Source organism: Moschus berezovskii, chromosome 15, assembly GCF_049115385.1.
Source record: "Moschus berezovskii isolate FMDL1 chromosome 15, NW_MosBer_1.0, whole genome shotgun sequence".
Lineage (NCBI taxonomy): Eukaryota > Metazoa > Chordata > Mammalia > Artiodactyla > Moschidae > Moschus > Moschus berezovskii.
The window spans coordinates 32,964,723-32,982,029 of record NC_142474.1 but is presented as its reverse complement, the minus strand read 5'-3'; the positions used below and the strand labels follow the sequence as shown (position 1 = coordinate 32,982,029).

The 17,307-nt window shown below is 50.7% G+C and overlaps 1 protein-coding gene across 3 annotated transcripts; it reads right to left on the bottom strand.

The window, feature by feature from the left end:
- Window positions 1–691: 691 nt before the first annotated feature.
- Window positions 692–10,219, bottom strand: CDC25B (cell division cycle 25B). Of its 3 annotated transcripts, XM_055432229.2 has the most exons (16): window positions 9,824–10,219; window positions 8,940–9,046; window positions 8,264–8,315; window positions 6,480–6,521; window positions 6,288–6,324; window positions 5,913–6,035; window positions 5,687–5,809; window positions 5,361–5,495; window positions 4,830–4,910; window positions 4,532–4,711; window positions 4,257–4,352; window positions 3,486–3,548; window positions 3,245–3,343; window positions 2,921–3,054; window positions 2,108–2,219; window positions 692–1,964 (listed from the first exon to the last, which is right to left on the bottom strand). In XM_055432229.2, the coding sequence occupies exons 1-16, from the start codon at window positions 10,021–10,023 to the stop codon at window positions 1,824–1,826; spliced, it is 1,725 nt and encodes a 574-aa protein (XP_055288204.2). In that variant the 5' UTR covers window positions 10,024–10,219; the 3' UTR covers window positions 692–1,823. The 3 variants fall into 3 exon arrangements, with proteins under 3 accessions (XP_055288204.2, XP_055288224.2, XP_055288214.2); XM_055432249.2 differs by lacking the exon at window positions 8,940–9,046 and having other exon boundaries at window positions 9,824–10,068; XM_055432239.2 differs by lacking the exons at window positions 8,264–8,315; window positions 8,940–9,046 and having other exon boundaries at window positions 9,824–10,192.
- Window positions 10,220–17,307: the final 7,088 nt, after the last annotated feature.

The window sequence follows — 17,307 nt, the reverse complement described above, 5'->3', positions numbered from 1 at the left end:
TGTGGACATGAGTTTGAGTGTACTCCGGGAGTTGGTGATGGACAGGGAGGCCTGGCGTGCTGTAATTCATGGGGTCGCGGAGAGTCAGACACAACTGAACGACTGAACTGAACTGGCACCTCCTAAGTGGTGGAACTTTTGCTGAGTGCTGGGGATAATGAAAGTTATTTCCCCAATAGAGCAGGGAGGCTTCTGGGAGGCATTAACATTTGAAATTGAATCTTACGAGAAATAACAGATTGAGGAGAGCATTCCTGAGCATAATATTGCAGATGCAAGGACAAGGAAATGTGAACAGCAACTATGGGGGATTTAACTCAGCGAGAGGTTAGGAATGAGGCAGGTGAAGGTCTAGGTCCTAAAGGCTATGAGACTTTTAAGTTTCTGAAGGCAATAGTGAGCCACTGACAGTTCTAGAAAACAAACTTGATGACATCATTCTTGCTTTCTTGGTGCAGAATTTAGGAACGGAGAGCTAGTTTAGGAAGGTGGATCCCAGAAGTGCTTGAGAAGCTAGATGAGGGAAACAGGGAGGCTGAATCCAAAATCTTGGCAAGACTTGGGAAGAAGGTATGAGGTCACCTCCCCAGGAGTCTTCCAGCCCCAATCCAGTGACTTGCCTCTGCTGTATTCCACCATCAGGGTCTACCATAGTCTTATTAAGGGCTCCACAGGACACAATGCTACTCACTCAACTTGCTCAGTGCTTTATTGAACCAAGACCCTTCCAGATGACTCAGCAGAGCCTTCAAGAAGCCCTGCCCATTTCCCGAGATTCAGAATCCAGAAGTGGCTGGCCTTAGTTTAGCTGCTTCCATAACATTTCCTTTTGAATATCTCCAAAGTGTAAAGATTTTGTTCACACAAACAGGCACATGTATACTCCTGCTGCAGGCAGTCACACTCACTGATATGCTTTCAGTTCAGTGGTTTGTGGACAAGGCACTGTGGGTCTATGGCCATTCATGCATCCACCATCCATCCACACTTCCATTCATCCATCTGTCCGTCCATGACGAGACAGTAGCAAGTTCTGACAAGGGTTCAGGCCCCAGGGTTCACGGCAGTGAGGGCTAGGTTTCCAGTGGGCTCAGGATGCAGGCCTTAACCCTCACCCAGGGGCCTCCATGGATAATAACATCCCTTTCCGAGCCACAGAAGCCAGGGCCAAGTGGGTGATGAATGTTTGTATCTTTAACAACTGGACAGGGAAAACCTAAACCTTAGCCTGTAACTATCCTGAGATGGAAAAAGAAAGAGATCAAGCATACAAATAACACTGAAACAGGAAGGACGAAGAGCTCATGCCTGTGCTGGAGATGTCCATATGGAGAGACGGGAAGGAGAAAGGGGAGTGTGGCACACATACTTAGGAGTGTGTTAGCACCCGGGACACGGTGCTAACTCCGACGGTAGCAGTGGCTCCTCCTAGGAGGCTGGAGCTTTCTCTCAGCCACATACATATAAACAAAGCTCTTAGGAAAAAAGAGGCTTTTCTGAATACAGGAAGACAAAGGGTTAACCCAAACAAAGAAGAAAAAAACACCAAAAAGGCTCCTGTTAGACACAAATACTTCCTTTGAGCTAGACTTAATCCAATTTCACTTAGTCAGCAGGCTGGGCTCTCCTGGAGTGAGGGTGGGAGTGTCACCAGGATATGGAACATGACTGGAGTAAGACGGAGGATCAGGGCTGGTGCAGACAGACAGGATGCCCTCACCATCTTTTCCCCGGACAGCAGACCCTCAGCCCTGGAGGCCACAAGGCGGTTGATGCCCAGGCCGCACAAAGCAAGGAAGGCGGGTGGGACAGTTGCTGGCCCTTCACTGGTCCTGCAGGCGGCTGCAGAGCTCTCGCCGGCTCCGCTCGCCAGCCCAGCTACGTGTCTTGAGGCGGAAGGTCTTCAGTTCATCCTTGAAGTCCTCATGGTTCATGGGCCGGTAGTCTTGAGGCTCACAGAAGGTCTAGGGCAGGATGGGATGGGGCAATCAACATGGGGAACTGGGCAACTTCAGGGAGGACCCTGTCCTCCCTTATCCAAGGGCTACTGCCTTTCCCTGTAGCCCAACCCTCCCACGGAGGCTATGGCCACCCCCACCCCTGGTACCGGGTGCTGTGGGAAGAAGTCCTTGTAGCCGCCTTTGAGGATATACATCTCAGGATAGTAGAGGCTGGGGTAGTCGTTGGAGGCTCTGTCTCGTTCCCTGATGAAACGGCACCTGGGACCAGTAGGGATGTGGGGGTGACAGCTGGGTGTGCAGTGGGATGTATCAGTGGACCTGCTCCCTGCACCCACTCCTCTGGGAACCACAGAAGGCTTGAGTGCAGGAATGTCAGTCACAAGAACACTTTTAGTTCAGTCTGGCTAACTGGGTACACAAGAGGTTGGAGAGACAGAAAAAAGCAAATCAAAGGGGCTCTGTGTCCAGAAGACAGTTACACAATCTCTGTCTGAGACATTTCTTCTGGGCCAGGAAAGTGGAGGCAGAAGGGAGACAAGTGAACCGAGTTCAAGAGGTAAGAGTCAGAAGGTCTGGACAAGGCTTGGTGAGGAGATGGAGGGAGGAAAGCACAGCTGAACCCTGGAAGGGTCAGCATCACTGAGGACTGGGATAGGGCCTTTGGATTTTAAGGACACCGCTGCAGAGTTAGAATTAGGTTTTGTGGGGATGGCAGCAATGGACAGAGGGAAGATGGGAGGCCTGACAGAAAGGATGAGAGGAAACAGGAGGATGGTGCCATGCACAGGGAAGCAGGGATAAGGTCTGCTCCAAGCTCCAAGGTGAGATAAGAGGCCCAGATGAAGGAAGGGCCAGGGCTGGGCTCACGCCTCTTGGCCACTGGATGGTTCCAGCACCCGAAAGCCTAAGTGGGGAAGGTGAGCAGCAGCACTAGCTGGCTGGGCAGAGCTGGGACTCACATGCGGGGGCCCCGCTCAGATGAAAATTCACAGTGGAAAATGAGGATGATTCTCTTATCCAGGCTGCAGGGTGTGATGGGGCTCTGCAGCAGGAAGGTCTCGGCATCCCGTTCCAGAGGCAGGTTCACAGCAGTCTGCCAGAGAAGCCGGAGGTCAGGCCACAGCTGTGCGCGGCTGACCCTGCCCTGTGCGGTCCCCATCTTTCAGATGAGTGACTCCACCTCTTGAAGGGCAGATCCTTCCCCATGAGAGGGTGTATCCTCTGGGCAGAGGAAGGACAGAACTGGATGAGTCTTCAGGGCCTCTCCCGTCACCCTGCCTCACCTTGATGTGCCCGCCTTCATACTCATAGGGGTATCTGCAGTCGACAATCACAAACTTCTCCACGATGTGGCTGAACTTGCCTGTCAGCAGAGCCACCACCTGCAGGAGGCCACAGAGGTGGGTCCCAGCGGTTCAGGCTGGCAGGCAGGGGCTGACCCAGTGCTTGTAGCCTGACTCCAGGGGAGGTTAACAAGCAAACAGAAGTCCCAAAGACACCGAGAAACAGCTCATCCCTGCATACCGTTTCTGGTGAGATGTACTTGAGGTCTTGGTGCTTTCCATCCACAGTCTGTAGGAGGAAGGCCTGAAGGGAAGGGGAGAGAGACAGTGACATTGGCAAGTCTAGGAACCTGAGAAAAATGAATTTTTCCTCAAGTCTGGAAGCCAAACTTGCTTGACTTTCCCTTTTTTTAATATTTTTTTATTTGTGTTATTTGGCTGCACCTGGTCTTAGCTGCATGGGATCTTTGATCTTCACTGCTGCATGTGGGATTTTTTGCAGCACATGAACTCTTAGTTGTGCCATGTGGGATCTAGTTCCCTGACCAGGGATCCAACCTGGGCCCCCTGCGTTGGCAGCGTGGAGTCTTAGCCACTGGACCACCAGGGAAGTATCTGCTTTGACTTTCAAATTAAGCTCTGGTTCCCATAGCAACCAAGAGGTGCCTCTAGGGTCTGATCCCCAGAAAACAACCTTCCAAGGGGAAATGAAGATGGGGAGCAGAGGATATGAACCCTCCATGCCTCCTGCCCCCATGCTTTGCCAAGCAGGCCCCAGGAGGCCCCAAGCAAGATAGAAATCTCCTCCAAAGTGGAGATACCACTGATGCCCCGGACAGATTTGAGATAGGAGATCAAAGAGAGCCAGAGAGAGGAGTCTGGGTGAGACTACAGGATAAGACACAAAGGACAAAGTGAGGGGCTTCTGGGAGAGGGAGTCACTGAAGCAGTTGCTGGGCTCAGAGGCCACACAGTAAAGGACCAAGCCTCCTGAGGGTCCCACTGCTGGTACCTTGGAGTAATCCCCGATCAGTTCTCGGTGGTCACTGTCCAGGATGTTCTCAATCTCGTCATGACACAGAGACTTTGAGCGGAGAATGCGGGCTTTCTGTGAGGCAAGTGGCAGCCAGGGTCAGGGGTGAGGCTGTCCCTCAGTGCCCCGTCTGGGTAGTATCCCCCTTCCTTGCACCCTGCCCCTCCTCTACAAACCCAGCTGAGAAGGGCTTACAGGGTGGATTTGGAGGGTGGCAATCCAGCCCAGTCCCAGCCCAGGAGGAGGGTACTCACGGGTTCCTCAGCCTCCCGCAGCTCCTCCTCTGGAGGAGTCACGCTCCTTCTCCGCTTGTTCTGTACAGGCAGATCCCGGTCCTGCGGGCGCTCCAGCCTCTTGAGGATGGGCCGGATCACACTGCAGGGCATGGACGGAGAGCGGAAGAGCCGCTGGCACTTGCTGTACATGATGAGGTCCTGGCAGAGGCAGCAGGTCTGGGGTCAGAGTTCCTAGCCTCTGCTTTCCATCCCAGTCTCACTCAGAGGGTAGGGCCCCACCACTCCCAAGTTTTGAGGGGCCTCTCCAGGGGCTCACCTGTTCCTCTTCCTTTTCTGAGGTCTTGACCAGTGGGGCACTAATGAGGCTCTCCATGCCTGGGGGAACTACATCATTCTCCTGAGGCCAGATCAGCAAGGATATGATCACACTCGCAGGCACAGGTCCAACCCCTAAGGCCCCGAGTCCTCGAGGGCGGTTTTCCCAGTTCTCCCAGCAGAACTCCAGGCCAGCAGCCCTTGGTAACCCCGCTCACACCTCCACACAGGGCAGCCCCCAGGACCAGGAAACTACAGGGCCCCACTCCCCAGAAGGACTTGTGTAGATATGAGAAGCATGGTGATGCAGGAAGACCAGGCTTCCCTTTGCCCTGCCCATCCACCCTCCACTGCAGCACCAGCCACTTCCTCTTCTCTGATTGGCCAGAGGTCAGGCTGTGACTGTTACCTCCAGTTCTTCTTCTGACATTGAAATAAGGTCATAGTCTTGCTGTAGGAGCTCAGAGCTTACCTCTTTCAGGAGATCTCAGGAAGGGAGAGGTAGGGGGCCTGACAAGGCAAGGCTGTTTACCTTTAAGTCAGTCTCCAGGATATCCACGAATCCATCGTCTTCCTCAACAGCCCCTGTGGAGGGGGTCAGGGAGAAGTGGCATCGGGCCAGGGGGATCAGTTCCTCCACTTCCATCTTCTGCTCAGGGGTGAGACGCTGCATGCGTGATGAACAGACAGAGGAGACTCAACATGGGGCCCTGAGACAAGTCTCCACCCTCACCTTCTGAGAAATAAGGTTCCCACCGACACAGGGCTTAGGATCACCCCCAAGTTTCCCGGGCTGCCTTCACAGGCACCTGCCCTGCGTGCATGCCTGCCCTGCATGGGTCAGCTCTCCTGGTATACCATCAGGTCGGGAGCTGAGCTTGGCCTCTGGGCAAAGGCTTCTCTGCGGCTGGCCCACTCCCCAAGAGCACGGGAGTGGCTGGGATGTGTGGGTTTCCCCGGCATCTTGAAGACAAATCCATCCTGTGGGCAATACAGGCGGGTGCATAGTCAAATGCCAGAAAACCACTCCAGTAAGCCACCTCTCTCCCTGAAGTGCTTCGACTCTGGCCTTCTGGAAACGCACATTTTCTTTATCCTCCCCAGAGCCGTGGGCAGCACGGTCACACGCCTCACTCTTCCTCCAGGTGCCAGATGCTTGGGAGTTGGTGATGTTCCGTAGCACAGGACTGTGGCCCAGAAGCCTCCCCTAGAGAGCCAGGAGGGCAGTAAGTACAGAAGGCTGCATTCCTCTAGTGCCAGGCCAGGCCCTACCTTCTCCCATCGCTGCTCCAACTCCCCCAGCTCCTCTGTCCACCTCCAAAGCCCCATCTCCCATAGCCGGACAAGGGACACCCAACTGCTTCAAGTCCACCCTCTAAGATCCAATCCAGGTCCCTCTTGCCCCTACAATCCTGGCCAGCAGGCCCAAGTCTCCTAATGGGCCTCAGAGGACACTCACCGGCAAGGACTGGAAACGTCGGATGGCAAACTGCTCACTGCAGAAGGAAACAGGGACACCTCAGGGCTGGAGAGTCAGGCTGTGATGGAGAATATGCAGGGTGCCCCTCTACCACAGAGCCCTGTACATCCTGGGGCCTATTCTACCCACACGGGGCAGGGGAGCCTGTGCAACGAAGGCCAGAGCACTTACTTTCGAATAACTCGGCTGGCTGCCTGGATGGCCTGTTCAAACCTAGGACAGAGAAGGGTCTCATTCAACCTAGGTCTCCTCACAGCCCATTGCCTATCCCCAGTCTTGGGTCCTCAGTCCACAAGGCCCAGGGGAGCCAGAGCTCAGGCCAGGGGAAAGAGGAGGTAGGAAGAATGCAGCACCTGTAATGGGCCCAGGTATAGAGGAAGAGGGAGATAAAAGGCAGCCTGGGATTTTAAAAGCTGCCCTGAATGGAAGAGGCCTGAAGAATGGCAGTAACGGAGACAGCTGGGGTAGGTCTCGGGGTAGCTGAGGAGTTACCAAGGCAACGGTCTCACCAGCCTGCCCACAGGCCTTCCACCTGTATGCAAATCACCTCAGCAGGGCCATATGGCTGCCAGGAAAGGCATCCATCCATCCCATGACAGGCCTTGTCCTGAACATGTGGGTGTCTCCAGGGCCTGGATACCAGCAAGGCAGGGCTTCCCTCCCCTTGTGTGGGATAGTCCTGGCTCCTCCAGGACAGGGGCCTGGTTCACTGTGCCCCTGGATCAGCCCCGGTCTGCCATGTCAGACCCCCTGGTGACAAATGTCCAAGGTCATAACCTCTACTCCCTCCTGTGGAATTTTAGGACCCACAGCCTCTGTCCCACCCCCTCCTCCTGCCTTAGAAGAGGCCAGCAGGCAAAGAATTCCAACAGATGTTCCTTCTGAGCCTAGCTATGTTACCAGGGACCACCTGCCAGGCAGGGCTTTTGTGTGTCTATATGTACACACACTCACACACACCTCTTTCTGTGTTAAGGCAGGTGCAGTGTTGGTGGTGGGAAACTGAGGGCTAAAGTGTCAGGAGGATAGCCCCTCCCACCCCAGGTGGGGCAGGCTGGCTGTATGCAGCCAACCTGGCACCAGGATGACCAATTTAATTGGCTTGGTTTTCAGTCTGCACCTGGGCCCTAGGGGTAAAGCAGGAACAGCTCTGTGTTATCATCAAAACCCAACCTGCAGTCACCACACTACCACCCAATGCTCTCCCCATTTCCTGTTTATGAAGAAACCTGCAGCCCAGCCCAATCTGATCAAAGGCAATCGGAGGAAAGACAGCCACCGCCCTAAAGCCAAAGCCACAGTCCCTCAGCCCAGGCTGGGGATGCCTGTTGTTCCCAGTAATGCCTGACAGCTGCTCTCCCTGCTGGGGCCTGAACAGCTGGATGGGAACAGCTGTGCTCTGGAAGGTACTACTCATGCCCCACAACTAAGAAACAGAACTGTGTTGAACAGAGCCCCCCAACTTCTCCACTCTCCTTCACAAAGGGCCTGGTCTAAGGATTGGCCAGTGGGTGAAATGTCACTGAAACCAGTGGTTACTGATAGGAGGGCCAAGGGCCAAACCAGCTTGCAGCAACTGTTTTGTTTGGCCTAGAGTAAATTAAAAACTTTGAATAAGTTGGGCCATAGTTTAAAATTGTGATAATTCACAGGAAAGAAAAGTATGTGTATAGGCAGAAAGGGCACAGACAGTCCTATATTCCCACAAGAGGCTCCCTGTGGCTACTGTTCCTTCCACCCTGGTCCTGAACCCATTCTAAGCTGCTCCCATGATAGCAGACCCTTCCCTGAGACAAGCAGAATGCCAGGACATGGGAAGGTCAATTAGGGCCTCTATATGAGGTTCAGGGAGGTCTGTCTGCTCTCCCAAGCTCCCCCAGTGAGTTTAGGGTGGAACTAAGATTTCCAAGGGTAGGTTCCCCTCCTTGACCGTGTGGTCTCTCTTCTCTACTCACGTCTGCTCTGCCATGTTGGGGTCCATAGGGCTGGGAGAGTCCATGCACAGACCTGAGAGACAGAGTGCCTTGGTTTGAAAGTGGTGGCATTTCCTGCACACTTTACCCTACCATGTCCCAACCCTATTCAGAGAAAGGGGGAAAACCTGTTTTTAGCTTAGGTCTTGATACATTAAAAACTGAAACAAAATCCACCCATAGACCCCAAGGGCTGACACATTGCCAAGTTACACAGGGCTCCGTTCCCTATTTACTATAGAACCGCCTATCACTATGGAAACTTTAAAGCCTAAAGTTTAGGCTTTAAAACAAACTTCTGCTAAGCATTTTTCTTGAACTGATTTAAAATAATTTGTTCTAGAAGAGATTACAGCTTTTAATGAAAGTTAAAGCCAAAGGCAAGTGAATGTTATAAAATGACAGACTTTCAGCCTAATTGCCTCCCAGGTGGGGCTGTGGTTTAGGACTTCAGCGCCTAGTTTTAAACAGTAAGATCTCATCTCCCTCGGAGGACTCCACTCAGCGTCTATGCTGGGTGTGGTATGCCCCACCAGAAGTGAGCAGGGGGAGGCTGCTGGGGTCCCATCAGGTTGTGGTGAGGATGTTAGTCTGATCAGCAGGGAAGTGGGGAGGCTCAGACAGCCCCCCAAACTCCCCTGGCACCCCTGGGCCTCACCTGCATCAGAAGATTCAGAGGACTCAGACGACAGGGAGGATTCAGACGCCCGACGGGACAGGGATAGGCATGTGAGCAGGCTGCCTACCTGACTCTTTGGGGTCTCGCTGGGAAGGGAGCAGGGACCCAGGGAAGGAGAAAGGTAAATGTGGGGCTCAAGGGCTGGCTGCCCCATGTTCCCACCAACACGGCCGCTCCCCCCGCCCCCAACCTCTGAAGGGCCCTTCCAGTCACTGCACTGTCCCAGGGAAGTGATGATATTAAGGATCTACCCTCTTCTCAGGCCTTCTACAGAGGCCCTAAGTGTCTTCTCTTTGTTGATTGATTAAAGGTTCTCCTGGGTGCAGGGAAGGTGAACCCAGAGCAAGAGCACGGAGGTGGGCTGGGACCATCCTGGGGAATGGTGGGGCAGCAGACAGCCCTAGAGGGCCATCCCCTAAACTCTTCAGGTCCCTACCCACCCACAAGCCTTTCTGGAGGAATGGCCAAGTCTTTGGTCTTTATTGCTTCAAGGACAATCCAGCCTGGAGCTGCAGACTTGCTCAGGGAACAGGACCAGTGTTTAATCCCTTTACCCCAGGAAAGAACTGAGGGTGGAGGGAACAGGACCACCGTCAAATTCCCCCTCCAGCAAAATGGTGGAGATTTGAGCCAAGATTAGGGAGGCAGCATGGTGGAGGTGGGGAAGAGGGTCTCCAGAAAATTGTGGCAGTCAAGAACAAGTCACCTGGAGGGTGTGAGCAGCACAGCTCGGTCCTGAGGCTTGAAGCAGGCTGTCTGGGATGCCTCTCCGTTTGGCACCCATGCCGGGTTCCCGAGAGGCCTGGGACCAAACCCTAGTGCGGGCCTCCCACCCCACACCGAGTATCCCTGGGGCCCCCTACCTGCCGAGCCCAGCGAGGTGGTGCATAGTCTGGGTGAGGGCGGTGACCGGCGAGGAAGCGGCCGCGCGCTCCGGAGACCCCAGGAGGCCATGAGCCCCCAGCCGGAGGCCCGGGAGGTGGCCAGGACGCTGGGCGCCACCGCGCATGCCGGCCGGACTAAGAGCCGAGCCTGCCACGGGCTCCGGCTGGGGCAGCTCCATCGCGGTGGGGCGGAGGGCCTGGCGTAGGGCGACCAACAGACGCCGGGCACAGCTGGCCTGGACGAGGTAGGGAGCCGGCCAGGGGTGGAGGGGAAGGGAGGGAGGAAGAGCAACGGGGCAGGAGCGAGAGAGGAGAGGGAAGTGGGGAGGGTGGGGAAGGGAGGAGGGACAGGGGGACAAGCCACCAGCCCAGAAAGCCTCTAGCAGAGGCTGCCACCTCCACCTCCTTATATATTCGAAAAATAACAGCGGCCGCGCCGCCGAACGCCACCAATGGGGGCGCAGTAAAGAAGAAAGGCGGGACAGAGGGCGGAGCTAGTGTGCTGGAAGGCGCGGAGGCTGGACCAGCCCGGCCTCGCCCAGTTCCAGGCTTTGGGTCGCGTGGAGGAATCAAGAAATTAACCCTGGCACTCCCTCCCAGCCAGGGTTCAAGGAGCCCGGCTTCTCAAATTCCGATTCTCAGTATGTGGTTTGGAGCTACCCACTTCCCCCCGCCCCCCACCAGCGAAGAGGGCCTCAGGAGATGCAACAACTCCCTAGAGTAGCCTCAGAGGGACCCCGCGGTTTAACATCACTTACAGGTACCGGCTGGCATCATGAGAGCCTCCATTCCAGGAATCTGCGGGATACAGCTGTGCAGTGCGGTCTGCGTTCGCCCTTCCACTTTACCTACAGAGACGATGAGGCTCTGAGAGAAGTTCATTAACTCGTTCAAGGTCACATGATCGTGCAAATGGTGGAGTTGAGATTCACCCTAGATACATCTACTCTCCCAGCTTTCCTGACCCCGCGACTGGCAGCTCCTGGGGCGGCCCCAAGGGTAATTCCCACGGGGAGCCCCTAGTGCTGGAGGTGGACCCGCGGTGGGGGCCGACACATAACTGATCAGGGTTTCCGGGGGTTCCCGGTTAGATGTGATCCCGAGCTGCCCAGTTTTTTCCGGCAGCTCCAGAGGAGGCTCTAATGATTGGTCTAGTCGTGAGTTTTGGCAGTGAGGACAAAGGAGGGTGTCAGCAATCTCTGAACCCAGTTATGGGATGCCTATTGATGGTTTCGGAGAAGGCACTGGCAAGCCACTCCAGTACTCTTGCCTAGAAAATCCCATGGATGGAGGAGCCTGGTAGGCTGCAGTTCGTGGGGTCGCTAAAGGTCGGACACGACTGAGCGAGTTCACTTCCACTTTTCACTTTCACACATTGGAGAAGGAAATGGCAACCCACTCCAGTGTTCTTGCTGGGAGAATTCCAGGGACGGGGGAGCCTGGTGGGCTTCTGTCTATGGGGTCACACAGAGTCGGACACGACTGAAGTGACTTAGCAGCAGCATTGATGGTTTGGCTAACTTGATGCCAATGTTTAATTGGTGTTTATTTGATCAGGGAGGCTTTATCACTAGTTTTAACTGAGCATCTTCTGATTATCTGATCACCTGCTAGTGAGCTCACTGTCCTTCACTGTACTGGGAAGGCTGCATTCAAAAGCTAGTGGGGAGTAAGCAGTTTTTGCACCCCATCTTTCCAGGGAAGAGGTGGCCTCCAGCTTATCAGGTCACAGCTCAAGAATGCTGGCACTGCAGCCTTGAGCCCCTTCTCATACAGCTCCAATCCTTCATGCTAAGGAGCAGTAGTGGGGGGTGGGAGGAGGGTGGCAGAAAGGAGGGTCTGGCATTGGGGGCTGGGGCAGGCCAGGAAAAACATGGAAGAAGGGAATGAGAAGACCCCAGTCCCATCTGAGAGGGATGAGAAGGGCAGGGATGTGACAAAAGTAGATCATGAACCCCAGACAAATCTCCAGGACCCTTCCCCAGTCACTATAGTGAATGTGTTGCATACTCTTCCCAAGTTTAGTCTAAACAGGCCTTGGCAATAGAAACAAAATGGGAGACACATAGGTAATTTAAATTTTTCTAGTTCAGTTCAGTTCAGTTCAGTCGCTCAGTCGTGTCCGACTCTCCGCGACCCCATGAACCACAGCACGCCAGGCCTCCCTGTCCATCACCAACTCCCTTTCTAGTAGGCACATTTAAAAAAGTAACAAGAAACAGATGAAACTTTAATATTTTACTTAACCTAATATATTGTTTTTAATTTCAGCTTGAGAACTTTTTAATATTTTTATTCATTTATTTGGTTATGCAAGCTGTCAATTGGAGCACATGGGATCTTGGATCTTTGCTGTGGCATGCAGGATTTTCAGCCATGGCATGTAGGATCCAGGTCCCCAACCAGGGACCAAACCTATCACCCCTACACACTGGGAGTGCGGAGTCCCAGCCACAGGGACCACCAGTCAGTCAGTTCAGTCGCTCAGCCACGTCCAACTCTTTGTGACCCCATGGAAAGCAGCACGCCAGGCTTCCCTGTCCATCACCATCTCCCAGAGCTTGCTCAAACTCATGTCCATGGAGTCAGTGATGCCTTCCAACCATCTCATCCTCTGTCATCGCCTTCTCTGCCTGCCTTCCATCTTTCCCAGCATCAGGGTCTTTTCCAATGAGTCAGTTCTTCTCATGAGGTGGCCAAAGTATTGGAACTTCCACTTCAGCATCAGTTCTTCCAATGAATATTCAGGGTTAATTTCCTTTAGGATTGACTAGTTTGATCTCCTTGCAGTCCAGGGGACTCTCAAGAGTCTTCTCCAACACCACAGTTCAAAGGCATCAATTCTTCGCACTCAGCTTTCGTTATGGTCCAACATCCATACATGACTACTGGAAAAACTAGCTTTGACTAGACGGACCTTTGTCCACAAAGTAATGTCTCTGCTTTTTAATAGGCTCTCAAGGTTTGTCATAGCTTTTCTTCCAAGGAGCAAGCGTCTTTTAATTTCAAGGCTGCAGTCACTATCCACAGTGATTTTGCAGCCCAAGAAAATAAAGTCTGTCCTGTTTCCATTGTTACCCCATCCATTTGCCATGAAGTGATGGGACTGGATGCCATGATCTTTGTTTTTATTTTTTTGAATGTTGAGTGTCAAGCCAGCTTTTTCACTCTCCTCTTTTCATCAAGAGGCTCTTCAGATCTTCTTTGCTTTCTGCCATAAGGGTTGTGTCCTCTGCATATCTGAGGTTATTAATATTTTTTCCAGAAATCTTGATTCCAGCCTGTGCTTCATCCAGCCCAGCATTTCACATGATGTACTCTCCATATAAGTTAAATAAACAGGGTGACAATATACAGCCGTGATGTACTCCTTTCCCAATTTGGAACCAGTCTGTTGTTCCATGTCCTGTTCTGTTGTTTCTTGACCCACATACAGGTTTCTTAGGAGGAAGGTAAGGTGGTCTGGTATTCCCATCTCTTTAAGAATTTTCCACTGATTATGGAATGATTACCCATTGGACTTTTGGAAAATGGCCTCTTACAGAAAGGGTTCCTAGACTAAAAGAATTTTGAATCTCATTGATGCACGTATTTATTGATATGAGAAAATATTTATAATATTGGCTAAAATATTATGCCAAGTGTGGTCCCATTAAAAACAATATACACAGATAAGTATCCTACAAGGGTATTCTCTGAGCGGTGGAATGAATGGTAATTAGATGGTTTATCCTAAAATTTTTCTGTATTTTAAAATATCTTCCAAAGAACAGGTATAATTTTTAGATTAATTAAAAGAATATGGTAGTACAGTGGATTAGAATCTTCCAGCCAACACAGGGAACACGGGTTCTATCCCTGGTCCCAGAAGATTCCACATGCCATGGAGCAACTAAGCCCACACAACACAACTACTGAGCCCCTGTGCCCAAGAGTCCACACTCGGCAACTACTGAAGCTCATGCTCTGCAACAAGAGAAGCCACTACAATTGGAAGCCCATGCACTGCAATGAAGAGTAGACACCACGTGCTGCAACTAGAGAAATCCCACAGGCAGCAACCAAATATAAACAAATAAAATAAATTTTAAAAAATCAAGAAGTACTTAAAAGAGAAGTACTAAGATGTCTCCAATGGTCCAGTGGTTAAGAATCTGCCTTCCAATGCAGGGGACCAGGGTTCAATCTGCGCTCAGGGAATGAAGATTCCACATGCAGCAACACAACTACTGAGCTCACAGGCCTCAGCTACAGAAGCGCACATGCCTCAGTGAAGAGCCCAACTTGCACACCACAGAGAAGACCCAGTGCAGCCAAAAAAGAATGGAGAGGACCATGATCTCCATCTGGCCATTCCTCAAATGATTAAACATAAAGTTACCATGAGCAAAGGAGAAAAGGAAAGATATACCCATCTGAATGCAGAGCTCCAAAGAATAGCAAGAAGAGATCAGAAAGCCTTCCTCAGTGATCAATGCAAAGAAACAGAGGAAAACAACAGAATAGGAAAGACAAGAGATCTCTTCAAGAAAATTAGAGATACCAAGGGAACATTTCATACAAAGATGGGCTCGATAAAGGACATAAATGGTAGGGACTCAACAGAAGCAGAAGATATTAAGAAGAGTTGGCAAGAATACACAGAAGAACTGTACAAAAAAGATCTTAATGACCCAGATAATCACGATGGTGTGATCACTTACCTAGAGCCAGACATCCTGGAAAACGAAGTCAAGTGGGCCTTAGGAAGCATCACTACGAACAAAGCTAGTGGAGGTGATGGAATTCCAATTGAGTTATTTCAAATCCTGAAAGATGATGCTGTGAAAGTGCTGCACTCAACATGCCAGCAAATTTGGAAAACTCAGCAGTGGCCACAGGACTGGAAAAGGTCAGTCTTCATTCCAATCCCAAAGAAAAGCAAGCCAAAGAATGCTCAAACTACTGCACAATTGCACTCATCTCACACACTAGTAAAGTCATGCTTAAAATTCTCCAAGCCAGGCTTCAGCAATACGTGAACCGTGAACTTCCAGATGTTCAAGCTGGTTTTAGGAAAGGCAGAGGAACCAGAGATCAAATTGCCAACATCCGCTGGATCATCGAAAAAGCAAGAGAGGTCCAGAAAAACATCTACTTCTGCTTTATTGACTATGCCAAAATCTTTGACTGTGTGGATCACAATAAACTGTGGAAAATTCTGAAAGAGATGGGAATATCAGACCACCTGACCTACCTCTTGAGAAATCTGTATGCAGGTCAGGAAGCAACAGTTAGAACTGGACATGGAACAACAGACTGGTTCCAAATAGGAAAAGGAGTACGTCAAGGCTGTATATTGTCACCCTGCTTATTTAACTTATTTGCAGAGTACATCATGAGAAACGCTGGGCTGGAGGAAGCACAAGCTGGAATCAAGACTGCCGGGAGAAATATCAATAACCTCAGATATGCAGATGACACCACCCTTATGGCAGAGAGCAAAGAAAGACTAAAGAGCCTCTTGATAAAAGTGAAAGAGGAGAGTGAAAAAGTTGGCTTAAAGATCAACATTCAGAAAACTAAGATCATGGCATCTGGTCCCATCACTTCATGGGAAACAGATGGGGAAACAGTGGAAACAGTGGCTGACTTTATTTTTCTGGGCTCCAAAATCACTGCAGATGGTGATTGCAGCCATGAAATTAAAAGACGCTTACTCCTTGGAAGGAAAGTTATGACCAACCTAGACTAACCTAGCATATTGAAAAGCAGAGACATTACTTTGTCAACAAAGGTCCATCTAGTCAAGGCTATGATTTTTCCAGTAGTCATGTATGGATGTGAGAGTTGGACTATAAAGAAAACTGAGCGCCAAAGAATTGATGCTTTTGAACTGTGGTGTTGGAGAAGACTCTTGAGAGTCTCTTGGACTGCAAGGAGATCCAACCAGTCCATCCTAAAGGAGATCAGTCCTGGGTGTTGATTGGAGGGACTGATGTTGAAGCTGAAACTCCAATAATTTGGCTACACGATGCAAAGAGCTGACTCATTTGAAAAGACCCTGATGCTGGGAAAGATTGAGGGCAGGAGGAGAAGGGGACGACAGAGGATGAGATGGTTGGATGGCATCACCGACTCAATGGACTTGGGTTTGGGTGGACTCTGGGAGTTGGTGATGGACAGGGAGGCCTGGTGTGCAGCGGTTCATGGGGTCACAAAGAGTCGGACACAACTGAGCGACTAAACTGATCTACCATAAGACCCATCAATACCACTCACACATACACCCAAGAGAAATGAAAACATATGTCCTTGCAAATAAGTGTTTATATCAATTATTTATGATTGCCAAAAGGTAGAAACAACACAAATACCCATCAAACTGACAGTTTGATAAGCAAAATGTCATAAATCTCTACAACAGAATATTATTCAGCCATAAAAAAATAATGAAGTTCTAACAGATGCTACATAATGGATGAATCTTGAAACATGAAACTAAGTGAAAGAAGCCAGTCATAAAAGACACATATTATATGATTCTATTCATATGAAAGGTTCAGAACAGGGAAAACTATAGATGAAAAGTAAATGAGTGGTTGTTTAGGGCTGGGCAAAGGACAGGGAGTGGATAGGGAGATGATAGCTAAAGAGTATGAGATTCCTTTATAAAGTGACAAAAATGTGCCATCTTTCTAGTTTTCCACCTAGGGAAGTCCACAGTCCACCATCCTTTTTTTGGCCCAGGCTGTTCAAAGTTGCCCACCAGGCCTATACCCATTCCTCTTAGTTCATCACTATTCTTTGTGCCTCTCAGCAAACTTTTCATTTTCATTTTCAAGAGCCTGTAGTATTTGCTATTGAAGAAAACTGGGAAAACTCAGCAAAGTAGAAAATTTTAAGAAAGCTCAGCCACAGTGATTTCACCCAAACATCCATTGATTATAAGCCAGGATGGGTGAGGGGTAGGAGGACATAAGTGCACATGGAAGAACCCTCTAAAACATCGACTTGGTTTCCTGAGGATTTGTGGGAAGGAGTGCTGGTGGCGCTAGTGGTAAAGAAACCACCTGCCAATGCAGGAGACATAAGAGATGCAGGTTCGATCCCTGGGTCGGGAAGATCCCTGCTGTCCACTCCAGTATTCTTGCCTGGAGAATCCTACGGACAGAAGAACCTGGTGAACTACAGTCCATGGGGTTGCAAAGAGTCAGACATGACTGAAGCAACTGAGCACACACATCCTCAGCTAGGTGTACCTACATTTACTTCTGCATAGGGACCACAAACCCATTATGGGTTTGATCTGGCTCTTATGAGAAAAAGTCTCCCAACTTTTCTTCTGGACCTTGCGATTAGAAGGATATTTTTTATGTCTTGAGATGGGAGGAGGGAGAGAAACCCTCTCTAAGTAAGACATAAAATCTAGAAGCAATAAAGGGAAAAACTGACAGACCTGCTTACTTAAAAGGATTAAAAAA